At 47.4% G+C, this 20,279-nt stretch overlaps 1 protein-coding gene and 1 long non-coding RNA gene across 2 annotated transcripts in view; both read left to right on the plus strand.

The window, feature by feature from the left end:
* Positions 1-1,006: 1,006 nt before the first annotated feature.
* CNN1 (calponin 1) overlaps positions 1,007-20,279 on the plus strand; it is a 39,969-nt gene continuing 20,696 nt past the window's right edge. Inside the window, exon 1 of the mRNA XM_035140726.2 lies at positions 1,007-1,174. Coding sequence (XP_034996617.1) covers positions 1,112-1,174 — 63 coding nt within the window. The 5' untranslated portion in view covers positions 1,007-1,111. The remainder of the gene's footprint in view (positions 1,175-20,279) is intronic.
* Positions 1,181-15,848, plus strand: LOC132591261 (uncharacterized). The gene is made up of 2 exons (XR_009556879.1): positions 1,181-2,410; positions 2,447-15,848. It is a non-coding gene; the product is annotated as an uncharacterized LOC132591261 (long non-coding RNA).

Below are 20,279 nucleotides of genomic sequence, written 5' to 3' on the forward strand. Positions count from 1 at the left end.
GTTTATTAAACTTGGGGAGAGTCCTGCTCCCCTCCTGCAGCACACTGCTAAATACTTGCCTCTCGATAACATCTCAAAATCTGCTCATCCTTGAAATTCAGCAGGCTAGTTGCCACCATTGTCTGTACAGGTCTGGTGGCTTCAGCAAATCATGGCAAGTTGTACAGTCAAATGTTCCCTTCCCATGCCTGATTTCTGAACAGCAGTTTCATTTTGCAAAGCTTTCTTGCCTATTTAGATTCTTCGAGTTTATAGAGACAGGTCTGTTTAGTAGCCGCTGCTGGGGGAAAAAAGTACAGAGCTAAACTTTTCTTGTTTTGTGCTGATAGTTTGCAAAAGCTCTTTGCAAAAAGAAAGGGAGCAATGCCAGCTACCAGAGCAAGATGTGAGACTCAAAAGCCAAAGAAGATGACAAAGCAAAGGGAGCTGGTGCAGAAAGGGTCAGGGAGGCCTGGCCAAACAGCGAAGGGCTGCCCTCTGGATGACTGGGCTGTTTTTCTAGTTTGTTCTTTCTGGGATTTGATGCATGAAAAGGGAAAGTGAGCGGCGCAGAGGCTTTCCTTGGGAAAGATGCTAGAAGGGAGGGAGTGGAAGAGAGATGCAAAGGAGGAAGAGCCACGCAGAAGCGTCAGGTTGAAAAGGGGGACAGAACTAATGAGTAAAAGAGGCAGGAGGTTGCACTACCACCGGGGAGGGAGAGCTGTGGGCAGCTGTGGGCTGGACTGGCAGCCCAGTCCATCGACTCTTCCCCTCTTTTCACATGCTCAGAAGTGACAAGGGCTTCTGTAAATATTTAAAACATCCATCAGGGAATTGAGTCAGCAGAAGAACTGGATGCCCCCCCCCGAGCCCCCCAAGGTGGAAAAAATGACACCATCATTTCTTAATACCAACAGGATGACATCAGCACCCCTGGCAGGTGGCGATTGGCCATGCTGCCTGGCCAATGGAAGGACTCCCCCTTGGGCAGGAGGAGGGGGAGAGCCTGAGAGCCAAGAGTTTTTAAAAGTTGCAGGGGAAGCGGCACAGAGGCAGACACGCCGTGCACCAAGAAGGCACCAAGCCACACGCAGAGAGCAAACCACACAGAGGACAGCTGCACGTGGGCAACATGTCTGCGACGCACTTCATCAGGGGCCCAGCCTATGGCATGTCAGCTGAAGTCAAGAATAAGGTAAGGACACCTACCATGCCTGCTTTGGAGGGGGGGGGGCGTGTCCTAGCCCTGAGAGTTGTAAGGTTCTTAATCTAATGGAGTGGGACTACTGCCTGTTGCATTACAAATCTAATAGCATCAGCACGGTGCAAGGCATTTTGTTTCAGGGCACCTACTCACTCGGAGAAGAGAATAGGAAGGATGTGACTACATGTCCAGGTAGGAAGTCAAGGCAGGGAGAAAACCCACGCAAGGCATCAGGAAACAGGCTGTGGGAGGTTTTGGAATGGACTAGCAGAAACGGACACCTAAATCGCTTTTAAGATGGCAACTCTGTTTTGTTTCTGTTCTCGGGATTTTTGTTTGATGTGGTCTGTTTCTTTTATTTGATTCCCCCCAAATGGACATGGGGGGGGGACGACGACAAACGCTCTGAAATAATGGTAATAAGTAATTAATTACAGGCTCTAAGCAAACTCAAATGATGACCTCTGGGACAATCCTGTTACCTGCAGAGGGTGGGATAAGTACCACAGATGATGGGCAAGGGAGATCCATCAATTGCCAGGATGAACAATCCCGGCATCAAAGAGCCTCTCTTTCGTGTAGCCCATTTCAAACATTCCAAGTGCTTCACCCTCCCTCCGACTCTGCAGTCCTTGCAACGGCCCTGCTTACTAGGGCAGTACAATATTCCCCCCACACTGACGATGGAGGGGTTGAGGCAGGGAGAACAGCTGTTTGCCTATGGCTGCCTACTGTGTTTGTGACTGAAGTGAGATTTGAACCAGCCACAGCCCTGCTCGCATTCTTAGCTGCTCCACTGCCTTCTTAAAGAACAGGTGGGCTAGCCAGGTGTGGGGAACCTTTGGTCCTCCAGATGTTGCTGAACTCCAACTCCCATCACCCCTGGCCTTTGGGCATGCTGGTTGGGGCTGTTGGGAGTTGTAGTTCCGCAAACATCTAGTGGGGCCAAAGGTTTCACACACCTGGGTCAGACAAAAGAAAGAGATTAGGACAGCTAAGATCAGCATAATTAACAACCTTACATCTTAGTTCTTTTTCCTTATGAGGAAGATCACTGTTCTACCCATTTTACAGATATGTTGGTAAGATAAAGGCATTCATAGTCAAACAGGAATTTTTCACACAAAGGTTTTGAGTCTCTCTCTTGCCTGGTTGTTGCTCACTACAGAAGAGAAGCATCTGTAACCTGAGTTTTTGCAGTCCTATTAGCAGCACTCCCTTCTACATGTCTGTTTGGAAACAAGACCCATTGAATTAAATGAGGTCTGTTTCCAGGTAAATGGGCATAGGATTGTAGACTATGTTTCACATCTGAAAATGCCCACTCCAATCCCCTGGTCTGGCACCATTCTAAACCACTCATGACAAAAGCCCATCACAGCAGCCGTGCTGGGAAGAACTTACAGGAACACCTTTTCCAGAGGTCCCTCTTTACCAATGACAGTTTCTAGATTTTGGAGTCTGCCTTTGGCAAAACACTTTTTCCATTTTCTCCCCTTGCGGGGTAGGTGAGAGCAAAACATAGTGGGACTTAATCCAAAATAAGTATGGTTTAAGACTGCAGCCCTGATTACTTATCCTACTTACTTCCTCATTTCATATATATTTTTTACACCACTTGACTGTAAAAAAAGCGGTTTACAACAATATAAAGACATAAAATTGTGAAAAATTCACAACCATATTTTAAAACACACTGAAGTTAAAATACTAAAGCAGATTAAAATTACCTCAGCTTTCTAAGCACCAGGGGAGGCTTGTCTAAACAAGAGTGTTTTTAGCAGGTGCCGAAAACTGTACAGTGAAGATCTCTGCTTGATCTCAATAGGCAGGGAGTTCCAAACCGCCACACTAAATGCCTGAGTTCTTACAAATGCAGAAAATGGGTATTAGGTGGCACCTTCAGTAGTGCCAATTCATATGATGAAAGAGAGGTTTTCACGGCTGGTTTACTTTGGGCTTGTGATGCCTGCTCCTCCTCACCCTTAATGTATCTTTAAGGCCCCTTCCCTACAAATATTCTGTCTGAGGGCCTGGATCAGACCAGTTAATGCCTGGGGAGGGGATTCTCTTCCAACAACGGCACCCCACCTGTTTTAGGCCTGTCAGAGACCAGGAGGTTCAGCCTGAGACAAGAGGTTCTGCCATACTGTGAACTGAGCAGCAGGTGGTCACAGAGCCATTATTATTATTATTATTATTATTATTATTATTATTATTATTATTATTATTAGCCACCCATCTGACGGGGTTTCCCCAGCCACTCTGGGCGGCTTCCAGCAAAATATTAAAAACACAGCCAAACACCTGTCCTTAGAAACTTCCCTATACAGAGCTGTCTTTAGATGTCTTCTAAAAGTTGTGCAGTTATTCATCACCTTGACAACTGCTGGGAGGGCGTTCCACAGGGCGGGTGCCACTACCAAGAAGGCCCTCTGCCTGGTTCCCTGAAATTTCGCGTCTTGCGGTGAGGGAACTGCCAGAAGGACCTCGGAGCTGGACCTCAGTGTCCGGGCTGAACGATGGGAGCAGAGATGCTCCTCAGGGTATACACTTGAGGTGTGTTAGCCTCTCCAGAGGCACAAAGAAGCAGCCACTTCAGATGACAGGCCTAGGGTACCACTAAGGGGGACAGAATAGGGAACAGGCCATGTTGGGCCACTGCTTTCGTTGGGTGTTTTAACTTTGGTTTTTTAAAAAAGTCATGGGAGCGTGTTTGATTAAAAGAGGGGAACTGGGAATGGGGCTTGTGGGTTTTGTCAGAGCCCTCCACCTGTTCTCCATAATTCTGCACGAGGCAAAATCCAGCAGGAGTTTCTCCTGTGCAAGGTTCAAAACTGAACACACACAGCGTCTGTTTATTTTAAGAAGGCTTATGCAGAAGCACTTTCCACTGGATTGTGCCCCTGCCAGTGTGAGAGCCAGTGTGGTGTAGTGGTTAAGAGCAGTAGACTCGTAGTCTGGGGAACCGGGTTCGCGTCTCCGCTCCTCCACATGCAGCTGCTGGGTGACCTTGGGCTAGTCACACTTCTCTGAAGTCTCTCAGCCTCACTCACCTCGCAGAGTGTTTGTTGTGGGGGAGGAAGGGAAAGGAGAATGTTAGCCGCTTTGAGACTCCTTAGGGTAGTGATCAGTGGGGAGGGGGGTGCCATTCAGATTTTACATCTCGGTCATCAAAATGCCACCAAAGTATGGATGCTGGCACTCTGAAAGATTAACTCAGGAAGTCAAGGCATTGGCTGGAAAAGGAGAAGAGGATAACTGTATTGCGACACGGCCATCCTTTTCTTACACATGCAATGGACCGTCATTCACAGTGGCACTTGCACCTGACCTGTGTTTGGAGGGTGGTTTGGGTGGGAAGGAAGTAGGGTTGGACGTGGAGGTTGTTATCCCATGTTATTTTTTAAAAAACCAATGAAATACATTTAAAAATAGAACGCCACGGGCATCTCTGTCCCTAGCAGAGGCAGCTGTGTCATGGCTTGGCAAGGATTGTACTACCTGCTGATCTGTGAAGCGGATTGGCTCTCTGCTCGCCATGGGCCTTTCAATATCCCACAGCTTTAGGGGCGGTGCTTTATGTATGGAATCTTCCTTTTACTCCCATAAGCTTAGCTCGTTTCTTGTTTCTGGCTCTGTTAAAGACTGTCCGTCTCAGGGCCAGGCCAGATTTACAACAGGGAGTTTTTTAGGGGCACCCGTCCGTAAGGTACAAATGGTGCCTCTTCAAGCTTGAGGCGCTGTTTCGTGACTCAAGAATCGCCTCCTAGCACCCTCAGTTTGTGTGCAAAGGATTCCAGGTTCAGGATTCCCTGGCATCTCCAGGTAGGGCTGTGAAAGACTCCTGTCTGAAACTGCAGGATCGCTGCCTGTGCCAAGCTAGATGGGCCGATGTGTTTAAGGCAGGCATCCCCAAACTTCGGCCCTCCAGATGTTTTGGGCTACAATTCCCATCATCCCTGACCACTGGTCCTCTTAGCTAGGGATCATGGGAGTTGTAGGCCAAAACAGCTGGAGGGCCGCAGTTTGGGGATGCCTGGTTTAAGGGAACTTCATATTTTCTTGAAATGTCTGGGGCTGCCCCCAATTATACAGACCTTCCTGCCCATTTGCCACATGGCCTGGCTTTATCTGCTTGCACCCTCCATCTTCCAGGGCTCACCAGAGCACTGGCTCCAGCAAAAGGCCGGCCTCTCCCCCCCCCCCCATCCTCCTTCCACAGCTAAATTCTTCAGCTACCGTCTTGGACTGCACTTCGCACTCTGCTGCGGGAGTCTGGGCAGCAACAGACTCACCATATATGGTCAGTTTTGGGGTTTCTTCGTAGGCTGGTTCTATATAAGGCATAGTTTGGCAGGATGTGCATCTGGCAAGCGGCAGGATATCTGCCCCGAGACCCCAGGTGAGGGAGACCACCACCACTGCCATAAACACACACCCCAACAAACACATTCCTCAGGCAGAGGGACCTCCTCCTCAGCCATCAAAATCAAAAGTTCTTTTGGAACAGTGAGGATTGTGATACAAGAACAAACTTTCATGCAGGATGGGAGTTACCTGTTAAGGAGAAGGTGGGAGACAGGCTGTCCAGGATTTGGCAAGCTCCTGCAAACCATCAACGCCAGTTTCCTACAAAAGATAGAGTTACTGTTCCTCTGTCCTAGCAGAGGGACAACAGAGAGAGCCACAGTTCTTAAAATATTAGGGAGGGAACTCAGTTACCATTTGCTGGAAAGCCATGGCTGAGAAAACAAAGCTCTTGACTGTTGGGAAGTAAGCATTTTCAGCACAGTGCCTCCCTCTAGTGAGACAATTGGCATCCTTGTGCACCTTCCAACTGATACGGGGAGTCTGCAAACAAAAGTTTGAGTTGCACAGAACTCTTCCAGCAGAATGAAGAGGTGACCATTGGTGAGCTGCAGGGAGCAAAAGCAAATATTTTTAGTTTTCCTCCAACTGAAATAGAAACTCTTGCACTATGGGTGGAAGCTAGATGTGGGGAGAGTAAATCTAGTTTTGTAAACAAGATGGGGGGGCACCTGACTTGCCACCAGTACAAGTGAAAGGGATCTAGGGGTCTTGGTAGACCACAAAGCTTAGTGTGATGAGTCAACAGTGTGATGCAGTAGCACAAAAAGCTATTTCTATTCTAGGCTGCAACAGACGTATAGCGTCCAGAGTGAGGGAAATACAGTAATGTTGTTGTTGTTTAGTCATTTAATCATGACTGACTCTTCGTGCCCCTTGGACCATAGCACACCAGGCACTCCTGTCTTCCACTGCCTCCCACAGTTTGGTCAGACTCATGTTGGTAGCTTCAAGAACACTGTCCAACCATCTCATCCTCTGTCGTCCCCTTCTCCTTGTGCCCTCCATCTTTCCCAACATCAGGGTCTTTTCCAGGGAGTCTTCTCTTCTCATGAGGTGGCCAAAGTCTTGGAGCCTCAGCTTCAGGATCTGTCCTTCCAGTGAGCATTCAGGGCTGATTTCCTTAAGAATGGATAGGTTTGATCTTCTTGCAGTCCATGGGACTCTCAAGAGTCTCCTCCAGCACCATAATTCCAAGGCATCAATTCTACGGTGATCAGCCTTCTTTATGGTCCAGCTCTCACTTCCATACATCACTACTGGGAAAACCATAGCTTTAACTATACGCACCTTTGTCAGCAAGGTGATGTCTCTGCTTTTTAAGATGCTGTCTAAGTTTGTCATTGCTTTTCTCCCAAGAAGCAGGCGCCTTTTGATTTCGTGACTGCTGTCACCATCTGCAGTGATCATGGAACCCAAGAAAGTAAAATCTCTCACTGCCTCCATTTCTTCCCCTTCTATTTGCCAGGAGGTGATGGGACCAGTGGCCATGATCTTGGTTTTTTTGATGTTGAGCTTCAGACCATATTTTGTGCTCTCTTCATAGCTGCCAAGTTATCCCTTTTTTAAAGGGATTTTCCCTTATGCTGAATAGGCTTCCTCGCGAGAAAAGGGAAAACTTGGCAGCTATGGCTCTCTTCTTTCACCCTCATTAAAAGGTTCTTTAATTCCTCCTCACTTTCTGCCATCAAAGTTGTGTCATCAGTATATCTGAGGTTGTTGATATTTCTTCCGGCAATCTTAATTCCGGTTTGAGATTCATCCAGTCCAGCCTTTCGCATGATGAATTCTGCATATAAGTTAAATAAGCAGGGAGACAATATACATCCTTTCCCAATTTTGAACCAATCAGTTATTCCATATCCAGTTCTAACTGTAGCTTCTTGTTCCACATAGAGATTTCTCAGGAGACAGATGAGGTGATTAGGCACTCCCATTTCTTTAAGAGCTTGCCATAGTTTGCTGTGGTCGACACAGTCAAATGCTTTTTCGTAGTCAATGAAGCAGAAGTAGATGTTCTTCTGGAACTCTCTAGCTTTCTCCATAATCCAGCGCATGTTTGCAATTTGGTCTCTGGTTCCTCTGCCCCTTCGAAATCCAGCTTGCACTTCTGGGAGTTCTCTATCCACATACTGCTTAAGCCTGCCTTGTAGAATTTTAAGCATAACCTTGCTAGCGTGTGAAATGAGCGCAATTGTGCGGTAGTTGGAGCATTCTTTGGCACTGCCCTTCTTTGGGATTGGGATGTAGACTGATCTTCTCCAATCCTCTGGCCACTGCTGAGTTTTCCAAACTTGCTGGCATATTGAGTGTAGCACTTTAACAGCATCATCTTTTAAAAATTTAAATACCAGTAGTTCAGCTGGAATATCATCACTTCCATTGGCCTTGTTATTAGCAGTGTTTTCTAAGGCCCATTTGTCACGGTCTGGTCGGCGGGCGTCAGGACCAGAGGCAAGATGGTGGTGAAGAAGCAGGGTCGAAGGCAGAGGCGAAGGTCCACGGGGCACGCAGCAAGGCGAAGGCAAAGCGAGGGTCCAGGAACAAGAAGCAAGGCGAAGGTCCACGGGGCAAGAGCAAGGCGAAGGCGAAGCAAGGGTCCAAGGAGCAAGGCGAAGGATCCAGGAACAAGAAGCAAGGCGAAGGTCCACGGGGCAGGAGCAAGGCGAAGGCGAGGCAGGGGTCCAAGAAGCACGGCAGCAACAAGGCAAGGGTCCAAGGAACAGGAGGCCAGATGCAACCAGGCAGGGATAGCGTTGCTGTGGCAAAGAGCTGAAGGGAAATGCTGGGCTTTTATCCCTCCCAGCTCCTGCCACCAGGTGCAGTGAGATCTCAAGTGGCCTCACCTGGGTGATTACTCCTTGCCTCTCCAGCACAAGCTGAGGACTTCACCTGTGTGGCCACGCCTTGCTTCTCCAGCACAAGTTGAGGCATGCCCCAGTCCTGCAAAGCACTACAGGCCCCAGAGCCTGACTCCTGCCCATACTCCTGACACCATTTGACTTCACTCTCCGGGATGTCTGGCTCCAGGTCAGCAACCACACTACCTGGGGTGTACGAGACCTCCATATCTTTCTGGTATAATTCCTTTGTGTATTCTTGCCACCTCTTCTTGGTGTCTTCTGCTTCTGTTAGGTCCTTTCCACTTTTGTCCTTTATTATGGTAATCTTTATACGAAATGTTCCTTTCATATCTCCAATTTTCTTGAACAGATCTCTAGTTTTTCCCATTCTGTTGTTTCCCTCTATTTCTTTGCATTGCTCGTTTAAGAAGGCCCTCTTGTCTCTCCTTGCTATTTTTTGGAATTCTGCATTTAATTTCCTGTATCTTTCACTATCTCCCTCACATTTTGCCTGCCTTCTCTCCCCCGCTGTTTGTAAGGCCTCGTTGGACAGTCACTTTGCTTTCTTGCATGAGGGAAATAATAGTACCTCTCTATTCTGCCTTTGTCAGACCACATCTGGAGTACTGAGTCCAGTTCTGGCGCCACAGATTAAGAAGGATATCGACAAGCTGGAATGTGTGCAGAGGAGGGCGACCAAGATGATCAAGGGTCTGGAAGCCAAGCCTTATGAGGAATGGTTGAGGGAGTTGGGTATGTTTAGCTTAGAAAAGACAGTGAGAGGAGAGGCTAGGACCTGAACAAAGTGAGTAGGTCCCTGTATAATATCAGACAGGGGATCCGGGTGATTCTTATTTTGAGGGTCCAATTGGTGATTGTAGTGCGCAAAGAACACCTGTGTTGGAATGTGAATATACGATTGCTGGGGAGTACAGAGCAGTTCTGGCGCTCAGGTAGAAAGCAAGAGACCTCTATCTGCCAGGGAGGTAAGAGTTGTACCCACATTCCTCCCTTAAGACAACTGGGAGAATGTTTCATTTTGCACAGAGAGACGTCATAGGAAGCTACTCTGCAAACCGGAGGGCCAGAACAAGGTGATGTCTTCACAACCAGTGTGAAGAACCCAGTATCATTGGAATAAACATTAGATTAGTGACATGCTAAGAAAGTTAGAATAGGGGTTCAACCCTGGCCAAACTGGCATCCACAATGGGCCATATATACGGAGGAACTTCCAGTTCCTGAAAGAAGCCCCAAGCATAGCTTGGAATTTGTTAGGGGGGCAGGGAGCTGCTGGCATACACTGCATGGAGTAGTGTTAATTCAGAAAACAACCACAGATTGGAATCCCTGTTTTCTGTCCCACCAGACCCAATTCATTAGAAGCACAAAGCTCACCTCCTTTGCCCATATTGCAAGCTCATACTGCCTGCTCATACCCAAGTCCTCATAACACAGTACACCCATTTGACTGGACGTGGTGTGTCCCTGGGAAACACAAGGCGAGAGCTACCATGGCACTCTGTCTGGGAAGCATGGAGAAACTTTCTCCAAGGCAAAATTCGCATTGCTCTGGGCATGACAGACTACAGCTATTTGCTTGTTTCTGTGAAGCTGTGCACAGAGATTGTCCCATCCTGCTTCGCCTTCTTGTGTTGGAAGCAGAGATTAACACACAGAGTAATCCGTGACAGGGTATTCTTGTAAAGACAGTGCCCCATGAACATCACATGCTAGCTTCAGATTTCTAAGCACAAAAGGAAAGAGCCAGTCTTAACTTCTTCAAATGCAGCTCCACAAGCAGGCTACAGACTAGTCCATTACTTTCCATATTCTTTTAAATGTGTGTGTGTGTGTTTGACAGAAAGCAAATATGGTTTTCGTGGGGGGGGAGGGTACTGGATTTGACCCAGAGTGCCTCAGGACCCAATCCTTGCTCAGCTATGAAGTTTAATACCGAGTGACGTTGAACCAGTTTCTCTCAGCCTAACCCACCTCACAGGGTTGTTGGAAAGATAAAATAGGGAATAGGAATAAAATAGGGAAACGGCATGCAGAAATTTCCTCGGAGGAAGGAATAAGATACAGATACGACAAATGCCTTCAAATGCAACTTTTTAAAAAGAGTATTTTTTTGCTAAAGTTTTAGTCATAAGAAAACGGGAATTAGAATAGCACGTATGCAACCTGACAACGCAGGTTGAATCCTGACAAGAAAGGAGTACTGTTTGTGGGGGACAGGAGGCGGGCAGGTGTGGAGGACTCCCTGGTCCAAACCTAAACGGGGTAATTGTGCCCCTGAAGGACCAGGTGCGCAGCCTGGGAGTCATTTTGGACTCACAGCTGTCCATGGAGGCGCAGGTCAATTCTGTGTCCAGGGCAGCTGTCTATCAGGTCCACCTGGTACGCAGGCTGAGACCTGCAGACTGTCTTGCCAGAGTGGTGCATGCTCTGGTTATCTCCCGCTTGGACTACTGCAATGCGCTCTACGTGGGGCTACCTTTGAAGGTGACCCGGAAACTACAACTAACCCAGAATGCGGCAGCTAGACTGGTGACTGGGAGCGGCCGCCGAGACCACATAACACCGGTCTTGAAAGACCTACATTGGCTCCCAGTACGTTTCCGAGCACAATTCAAAGTGTTGGTGTTGAGCTTTTAAAGCCCTAAACGGCCTCGGTCCAGTATACCTGAAGGAGCGTCTCCACCCCCATCGTTCTGCCCAGACACCGAGGTCCAGTACTGAGGGCCTTCTGGCAGTTCCCTTGTTGCGAGAAGCCAAGTTGCAGGGAACCAGGCAGAGGGCCTTCTCGGTGGTGGCGCCCACCCTGTGGAACGCCCTCCCATCAGATGTCAAAGAGAAGAACAGCTACCAGATTTTTAGAAGACATCTGAAGGCAGCCCTGTTTAGGGAGGCTTTTAATGTTTAATAGATCACTGTGTTTTATTTTTCTGTTGGAAGTCGCCCAGAGTGGCTGGGGAAACCCAGCCAGATGGGCGGGGTATGAATAATAACTTATTATTATTATTATTATTATTATTATTATTATTATTATTATTATCTTGCAAAGAGATTCTTAACTGCCATATAGAATTAAACATGCAAATTACTGTTCTGTGTTATGCTATATATACTGTTCTGGGTGATATGTACTGCAGCTCATATTTAGGCAACCTTTCCAGTAAGCTTTCTGTGGTCCCAAATAAAAAAATTCTCAGTCTTCCCTCTGAAATCCATAACAGTGGATAATAAGCAACAACACATCCATGAGAGAATGTGGGGGGAAAGGGATGAAAAGACAAGTGTGAAAAAGGACAATTTAGGAGACGACACAAAAGGCTCTGAACTCTTGCATCTTATGCTTAGCTCTCCCTGTAGTGGTAAAAATCCAGCAGCTGCTATAATGAAGGCTGGTCAAGGCAAATTCTGATTGAATTAATGCAAGTATTTCCCTTCACTCGTGTGCATTCCTGCCTCTGTTGTGTTGTCAGTACCAGGTCTGATGGTTCCATCCAAGTTATGTAGTCCAAGCACTTGCTTCAAAGTTTCCTGGACAGGAGTGGGCCTGGCTAGTGGATATAGTACAGAGCCTAGCAATCAAAATATTTCCAGAGAGCTCCTGTTAGAAGCCTAGCCCATTCTCATCAGAACCAATAAGCATTCCGCAAACCAGCTCAAATTATTCGGACCGCAAAGAAACAGAAACTGAGAAAAGAACCTTCTAAGCTTCTATTACAGGCATCCCCAAACTACGGCCCTCCAGATGTTTTGGCCTACAACTCCCATGATCCCTAGCTAACAGGACTAGTGGTCAGGGAAGATGGGAATTGTAGTCCAAAACATCTGGAGGGCCGAAGTTTGGGGATGCCTGTTCTATTACATGTGCAGCTCAAGTAAGCGACCCTAATCATTCAAGCCTGGCTGCTCACTGTAATTTTCCCCCGTTTCTTTTCTTAGCTCTGGGGCGTAGGCTGGGTGTAGCCAGGATTTTTGTTGGGGGGGGGGCAGCAGGCCTTTTTGGGGGTTGGGGGCAGAATCTCAGTTAGCTATGTATTTTTTTTTATGGGGGGCAGCTGCCCCTCCCTGGCCAACCTTGGCTATGCCCCTATGGGTGTAGGGGTGAAACTAGGCTTCATTTCAGCTTGCACTGAAATAAAGACCCAGTTTGCCCCTCTGCATGCACATTTGCTCACAGGCTGTGAGCCTCAATGACGCCCCTCTGGAGGCTTCACCCAGGGCAAAAACCTCAGCTTCCCCTTCCTGTAGCGATGGCGCTGCTGTGATGCTCCTAAGTGCAGTGAATTATTGGTGTTTTGATTGTCTGAGTTTTGTGCATCAGTCCAAAGTTCCTGTGACAGAGAAATCCGAGAACATCTCTAAACAAAGGACATACTGTCCCACTAGCTTTCGGTTGGTGCCCAAACTGATTGGCAGCAGTTCCAGACTATTATAATTTTCACTATTTTGGGGTGGGATCCAATCACCTCCTGGAAAATTCAGGTTGGCGCTTTTAGCCGACAAACATGCCTCTCTAAAAGATTGGACTGTTTGCAATAAGGAAAGTGACAGGAAAGTGTGGGTAACACTTGCTTTGATGTGACATGGTCTAGCCTCTTTGCTATCATATCAGCCTGAGCGCTCACCAAATGGCCAATGTTGCCTAACCTCCCTCCAAACATGTCTGAGTGAATGCTCAGTAAACAGGTCAGGTGAAAGCACCCCCAGCCTCTTGAAGGTTGCTAATACCTTCAAGGACACGGGTGGCGCTGTGGTCTAAACCACTGAGCCTCTTGGGCTTGCCGATCAGAAGGTTGGCGGTTCGAATCCCCGCAACAGGGTAAGCTCCTGTTGCTCTGTCCCAGCTCCTGCCAACCTAGCAGTTCGAAAGCATGCCAATGCAAGTAGATAAATAGGTACCACTGTGGCGGGAAGGTAAACAGTGTTTCAATGTGCTCTGGCACTTGTCACGGTCCTCCGTGCACCAGAAGTGGTTTAGTCATGCTGGCCACATGACCCGGAAAGCTGTCTTGACAAACGCCAGCTCCCTCGGCCTGAAAGCGAGATGAGCGCCACAACCCCATAGTCACCTTTGACCGGACTTAACCATCCAAGGGTCCTTTGCCTTTTACCTTTGTACCTTCAAATACCAGACGAGATTTTTGTTTCATTACTAATATTTTATGCTTCTTCACCTTTGATCTCTTGCAACTGCAGCACATCATAAAACCATAGATTTCAAGGGACTAAAGAGGCCAAATAATGCAGAGGGAGAACTTGGATGAAGTACACTAACACACACCACCGATCAATCTATGTGCAGGGATAGACCAAACAGTCTCTGGCGTGGAAAGTTTTTGACACCCCAGGCATTTGTTCAACTTTGGAACAAGTTAACTTTGTTCACACGTAATGCTGGCCATAAACAATGGTTAGATAAATTGGCTGTCATGGAGTGGCTGGATGCAGAGGAGCGGTGGGAGACACCAGCTAGGGCCATACCCTCAGGGGAGCCCCCAATGGTAGAAGGCTCAGTGCCAGGGGAGTAGCAGTGGGACGACAAGGAGTGGTCAGAGGGAGAAGAGGGAGCAGACTGGGAGGAGGAGGTGTCAGAAGCTTAAGAAGTAACAGCGTATGGTGAGCAGGAAGAGTCTGTGGCAGAGAGCAGTCCAGAATCGGAGGCAGATGCAGAGGCTGGAGAGGACAAGGGCCAAGAGGCAGAGATGAGGCAAGTAGCTGAAGAAGCCAGGGAGTGTCCCCCCCCACCCCCGCTGCGATAAGCTCGCCTCCCCACTGGTCTCCCAGAGGTCATTCTCAAAGACAGACAAGGTGGATAAATCTCAGGTTGCTTGGGAAGGTCCCGGAAAAGGACGAGACTTAGGGAGCGGTGGGAAGACAGGGACCTTTGGTCCTTGCAACTGCTTCATTGGGGCAAGACCTACTAGGAAGGGGTGTTTCTTTGAATAAAGGGTTAACTTCAATATCTGTATGTTTTATGATGGGCACTGCCCCACCAACTTCAGCCTGCCCTCTGCCAGCTCCCCTCTGCCTCCTTTCTCACTTGGAACTGGTCCAAGGGATGACAACTACCTGTCGGCTTCTCCCCCTTAGTCTCAAGTGTTTTCCGGGTTTCAAGAGAGGAGGATGGGGGCAAGACTAGAATTAGTTGGCTCTGCCTACTATTGAGCACCAGGCCCAGTGGAGCACCAGCCACCACTAGCTGTTCTAATGTGGGCTGCGCATTCACTAATATCATGATCATAGGATAGGGTTGACATATTTCAAAATGCGAAAAGTTGTTGAGCAAAATTTGGCAAAAATGACACTGCTGACATGGGTTGCCGTAGGTCCGGATTTCCCCTGGACCTTTTTCCGATTTCCACCCGGACACTGCTTCCAACTGCAGTATTCCAGGTATGTCCAGGAAATTCTGTACATGTGGCAACCCTGTGGTAGGAGACAACACCTAGGTGAATGGGCATTGTCATTCAAATGGTGTGTGTGCACTGTGTTGTGTGATCAGTTATGTGGGGCAGGGCTTACCTGCCCCCCCATATTTTATTCAAGTTGGCACCCCTGCTCCTGGTGTTCACTTATTTTTATGGTATCAATATCACAATGATTTGTGCACACATCAGTCTGTTGAATGGACATGGAAGCTCCAAGTTCCCCCACAAATTGTAATACAGTGGTGCCTCAACTTACGAATTTAATCCGTTCTGAAGGCACCTTCGTAAGTCGAAAAATTCGTAAGTTGAAAAACGCCATTGGAAACGTGATTTCCCGTAGGAATGCATTGGAAGCGGAAAAATTCGTAAGTCGAAGCAACCCCATCTAAAAATTTGTAAGTCGAAAAATCCCTATCTAAAACCGCCGCGGTTTCCCCCCGGATGTCGAGACATTCGTAAGCGCGCGGCCATTTGCCCCATTCGTAAGTCAAAAAATTCGGTTGTCGAGTCATTCGTAAGTCGAGGTACCACTGTATAAGAAAACCAAATGTCCACACAATGTCAGCCATGAAGTTCAATACGGACAACATTATAAATGACAATACTTTGTTGGTACTCCTTGTTCCAGCTATTAAGTAGCTAGTTGAGTGCACCCCGGCAGCCATCTTGGTTACCTGCCATGACATCAAAACGCTACCTATGTGATATAGCCTGAAGAACATTACAGTCTCAGCTACGCCTGCAGAACAAAGAACTCCAGCTGACTCACACAACTGAGTCAGTTAAGCCACTTTTCACAGGCGGGCGGAAAAATCAGAATGCTTGGCAATGCTTTTTAACCTTTTTTCTTATTCGTTTTGCAAACCGCGAGCTGTAGGGTTTTAAGCTGCGTACAAAAATGGTCAGACATGATGCTTTAGACTGAGTTCCAAACCGAATATGAAAACAGGGTCCAGAAGAGCTCAGTGAAGCTGCTTATCAGTATTGGGAAAGGTCCCCCCCCCCCGCAACCCCCCCCCACACCTCACTTGCATTATTTTAGGCGCTGGTTGCAAATGTAGCAATCAGCTCACGGCTTTTGAGTTAGGTTTCAGTAAGGCTTAACCTCCTAGAAGATAAATCAAATAAATAAGGAGTCTTAACATCACTTCTAACACTTAGTGTTTAGCCAAATGTCCACACAAAAGTCCTGCTCAGCCCACTATGTCTTTGAAACATCCCAGCAGAGGGATAAATCCTTGTGGATCTAGAACGGACACATCCCCCATTTTTCTCCCAAGTTTGGTGAATTCCTCCTAGAGGGGACACAGCCTGTTTGGGTTGGCAGAGCTCCCTGGCACTAGCTGAAGGTATGAAGCTGCCTCATGTCCAGAGAGAGGGACCAAGGAATGCTCTCTCTCTCTCTCTCCGCTGCAGCTTGGGCTGCCAAGTACCAAGAATGGAGAGGAGCAATGCTATCAGAGCACCTCTGAGATCCAGCGCAGGCAGTCGGTTTACAGAACAGAGCAGCCTGCTTGCCATGAATGCAAAAGCTGCTCCTGTGGCCCACCCTACGTCACTACTGAACTACAACTCCCATAATCCCTGACCATTGGCCATGCTGCGTGGGGCTGATGGGAGTTGGAAATATCTGAAGGTCCACTTTCGATTGTCCCCCCCTGGTCTAGGTGCTCAGATTCCTAATGGCAAAGGCATGGTTCTGGGACCAAGGATGAGGGCATGGAATCAGTAGTACCTCTGGTTTATAAATTCCTTTCTGGATACTTTGCCAGGAGATTAGGCTGGCATTCCAGCCCTAATCTCTCTGTTAATTTCTTCCTCTGACTCACTGCATGTCCTCAAAAGTCTTTCTCTTCTCTCTCTCGGAGTGCATACACTTGTTCACCTTTTAACTAATCACAATGTGATTACAATGTGATTAGCTACTTTACATCTGCTCTGCTCTGGACTTTAAACGTTTTCATTTGCTCCCTAATGAATTAGTTCTGTTCATTATAAGAATTCTAAGGTCATAAATGAAATGAATGTTCATAAGCAATGCCATCTTTCTAGAAAAAGAGGGGCTGGAACTCACCATGGTGGAATCTACACACATATTTAAAAAATGCTGTGAAAATATATATTTTTATTTAATTTTTTTTGAAAAATGCATTGAATTTGTCATAGCTCACAGTTACCATCTAGTGTCACATTTTTATATTGCACTTTACAACACATTTAAAACATTTATTTGCAGCTGTGGTCTAAACCACTGAGCCTTGGGCTTGGTGATCAAAAAGGATGGCGGTTCGAATCCCCGCGACGGGGTGAGCTCCCATTACGCAGCCCCAGCTCCTGCCAACCTAGCAGTTCAAAAGCATGCCAAAAGTGCAAGTAGATTAATAGGTACCGCTCCAGCGGGAAGGTAAGTGGCATTTCCGTGCATTGCTCTGGTGTCAGTGTTCTGTTGCGCCAGAAGCGGTTTAGTCATGCTGGCCACATGACCCGGAAAAACTGTCTGCGGAGCAGACAAACGCCGGCTCCCTCGGCTTGTAAAGCGAGATGAGCGCCGCAATCCCAGAGTCATTCGCGACTGGACTTAACTGTCAGGGGTCCCTTTACCTTTACCAACCGAGTCCTTAGAATGCCTCCCTCATTCTCTTAGAATGGCAACGGCGCCCACCTGAGACGTGCCGGAAATGTGTTCCGGTTTGTTCCGGCTGAAAAAAAGCCCTGTTCATAAGTGCACAAGGTAAACACACATACTTAAGTACATAAACCACGTGTCTGAAACTGTACAAGAGAGCAATCCTGAAACCACTCTCTTAAATGATCCCAAATATTGTCTCTGTAGTTGAGGGACATATCTTGAAAAAACCCTTCCCAGTAGTTCTTTTACAATTACAAAATGCATTCCAAAGAGCGTATTTTGTGTATGAATAGGTGATGGCCATCTGACATGGTGGCTTTTGTTGAGATTCCTGCATTGCAGGGGTTGGACTAGAAATCCCCTCGGGCGTCCCTTTCAACTCTAGGATTCTGTGAGCTGCACCAGGATTTTAGTGATCTCTGCTAGTCCAAACAGCAGGCTGGGAGTTTAGGAAACGCAGCATAGGTGGCACAGCCTGAAGATTTGATGAAGACGGGATTCTTACACAAAATCCCACACAACCCTTGTTCCTGTTTCTGTCAAGCATTGCATCCTGCACTCAACCATACAGCCCGCTTATGAGGGGAAATCTAGAGGCAGTGAATCTAGAGGCAGCAGGTTGGAAGAGTCTTATAGCCTGCAGAAATCCCCACAAAATTCAAAGCAAATCTCTCCAGCCTTTGCAACAACCAGCCAGGAGCATGGGATGAGAGCCATCAGAACAGAATGTTGTCAGAGGCTCAGAGTCCTGCCAGCTCTAGAAGGGCTTAGGAAATACTGTATTAGATTTTCCTCATTGGATTGCTGTATTAGAATGAGCTGTTCCCCAAATCAAAATCTTAGTGGAACAACGCGTTGTGGATGGCTGCTGCGTTGGCTGGCTTCGATCAGATTACATCATAAGAATGCTTGCCCTGAAGTCATTGTGGGTTTTGTTGTTGTTTTAAAGTAACCTACAGCAGCTGCAGGAAGCTGCAATCTGAATCAAAAATTCACAAAGGGAACGAGAAGACTTTTCTAATACAAATCCTGCCCCCTTTCTTCCCACTGAATTAAACCTAGTGAGAAGGAAAATACAGGCATTTGAAACTTCACCCTACTACCTACCGGTATGTGCCAAAAAAGAAGCTCAGAGAAGATCTTTAGCTGTGGAAAAGCTTGGTATGAGAGAGAGAAGCACTCGATTGTTAACATCCGGATATATAACCCAGGTTGCTCTTCCTCAGTTTCTTGGGGTTTAAGATGGACCAGACTAAACCAATAGAATCTATATTGTGACAGGTGAAGCCTCTGCCACTGTTTGGACAAGTTGGGGCTTATCCACACTTAGCTCTCTTCTCGCTACTCTCCCTCCCTCCCCCACCCAAGGGGAAAATCACTCTTTATCACTCAATCGGAACAAACAGCAGTTTGGTTTCCCCCACACTGTCCGTGCCGAGAAAGCTTGGGTCAAGCGCAAGACAGCTTTGAACCATGTTTTCTAGGCACAGCACAAGTGATGATTGAAAGATGATTTCATGATAACCATGAAACAGGGTTCATATTCTAAGGGGAAGGGGTTTAAAGCTCACCCAAACTCCAAAGATGGAACTGTGTGGGTTTGGTGGAGGACTCGAAAACTGTGCGGGAAGAGACCTCAAAAGTCACACGAGGAGCTGAGGGCCGGAAGCACCATATCTAGCGTAACTAAAAGAAGGATGCAGAGTGATCACAATAGACTGAGGAGGCTTCCTGATGGGGGCCGTATATCACAAATAGGTCATGAAGACCTTATTTTTCTGTGTGCACATTTGGTACATTAGCTTCCACAAATTCCTGATTTTGTTTTGTTTTTTTAGCAGAGGGAGGATTCCCTTCCCTTGCACCATCCTTTGGAATCCCTTTGGGGGTAAGGTAGAGAAACCACATGAGATTTCTCCATGTGCCGGTTGCCAAGCTGAAGCAGGGATGAAACCTGTGGTCCTGCCTGCTCTGGGAGATTCGTTTTTAAAATAAAAAAAACCTACAAGGGCAGCACAGATGACTGTCACTGCAGCGGTTTTGGTTTTAATGGCTTAATCATCTGGCCTCTTGGGCTGGCAGAGAGTGGCTGAAATAACGTCATGGATTTTTTCACAAACCAGCAGATCATAAACTCCTCAAGCTTTCTCCTGTCACTCAGGAAGCACACTCCCGTGGGGCCAGTAGAATCCAAGACCCCAGTTGCTTTGGGGGGCTGAAAAAGCCCTTAGAAGGAATGCCAGGACCTGGTTTGCAAGCACATTTCCAAATAAAGAGACAAGCTGGCGCCAAGGTTGCTTTTCCCAGAGGTACATAAAAACCCAAACACTGGTGACTCGTTGCTCTCTATGGTTGGTATAAGTTTCCACTGCATTAACATACAGTCCAACAGAGCTGAAAATAGAGACAGTCAGGTCAGGTAATATCTGCTATCCATGATCACTCTCAGAGCATCCCCCTGTCGGACACCACTACACGTTGCTGCAAGCTCTGCTCGGCTTGCTGAGCACTACAGTGGTACCTCGACAACCGAACGATTCGACTTCCGAAGGTTTCGACTTCTGAAGTCGACAACCCCGGAAGTCTTTTTGCCACACACGCATTCTGCGCCTGCGCAAAGCGGCACGGCCGGCCGGCGCAGAAGTGCGAAATCGTGCTTTGCGCATGTGCAGAAGCGGTGCTTCGACAAGCGAAGACTTCAACTTACAAAGACGGCCGCGGTCTGCAGCAGTTTGTTCTGTGTTGTCTTCAGAAACAACACAGAGCAATGTGTTTGTTGTTGACAAACTTACAATTAACGTAAAAAA

Source organism: Zootoca vivipara, chromosome 16 (assembly GCF_963506605.1).
Source record: "Zootoca vivipara chromosome 16, rZooViv1.1, whole genome shotgun sequence".
NCBI lineage: Eukaryota > Metazoa > Chordata > Lepidosauria > Squamata > Lacertidae > Zootoca > Zootoca vivipara.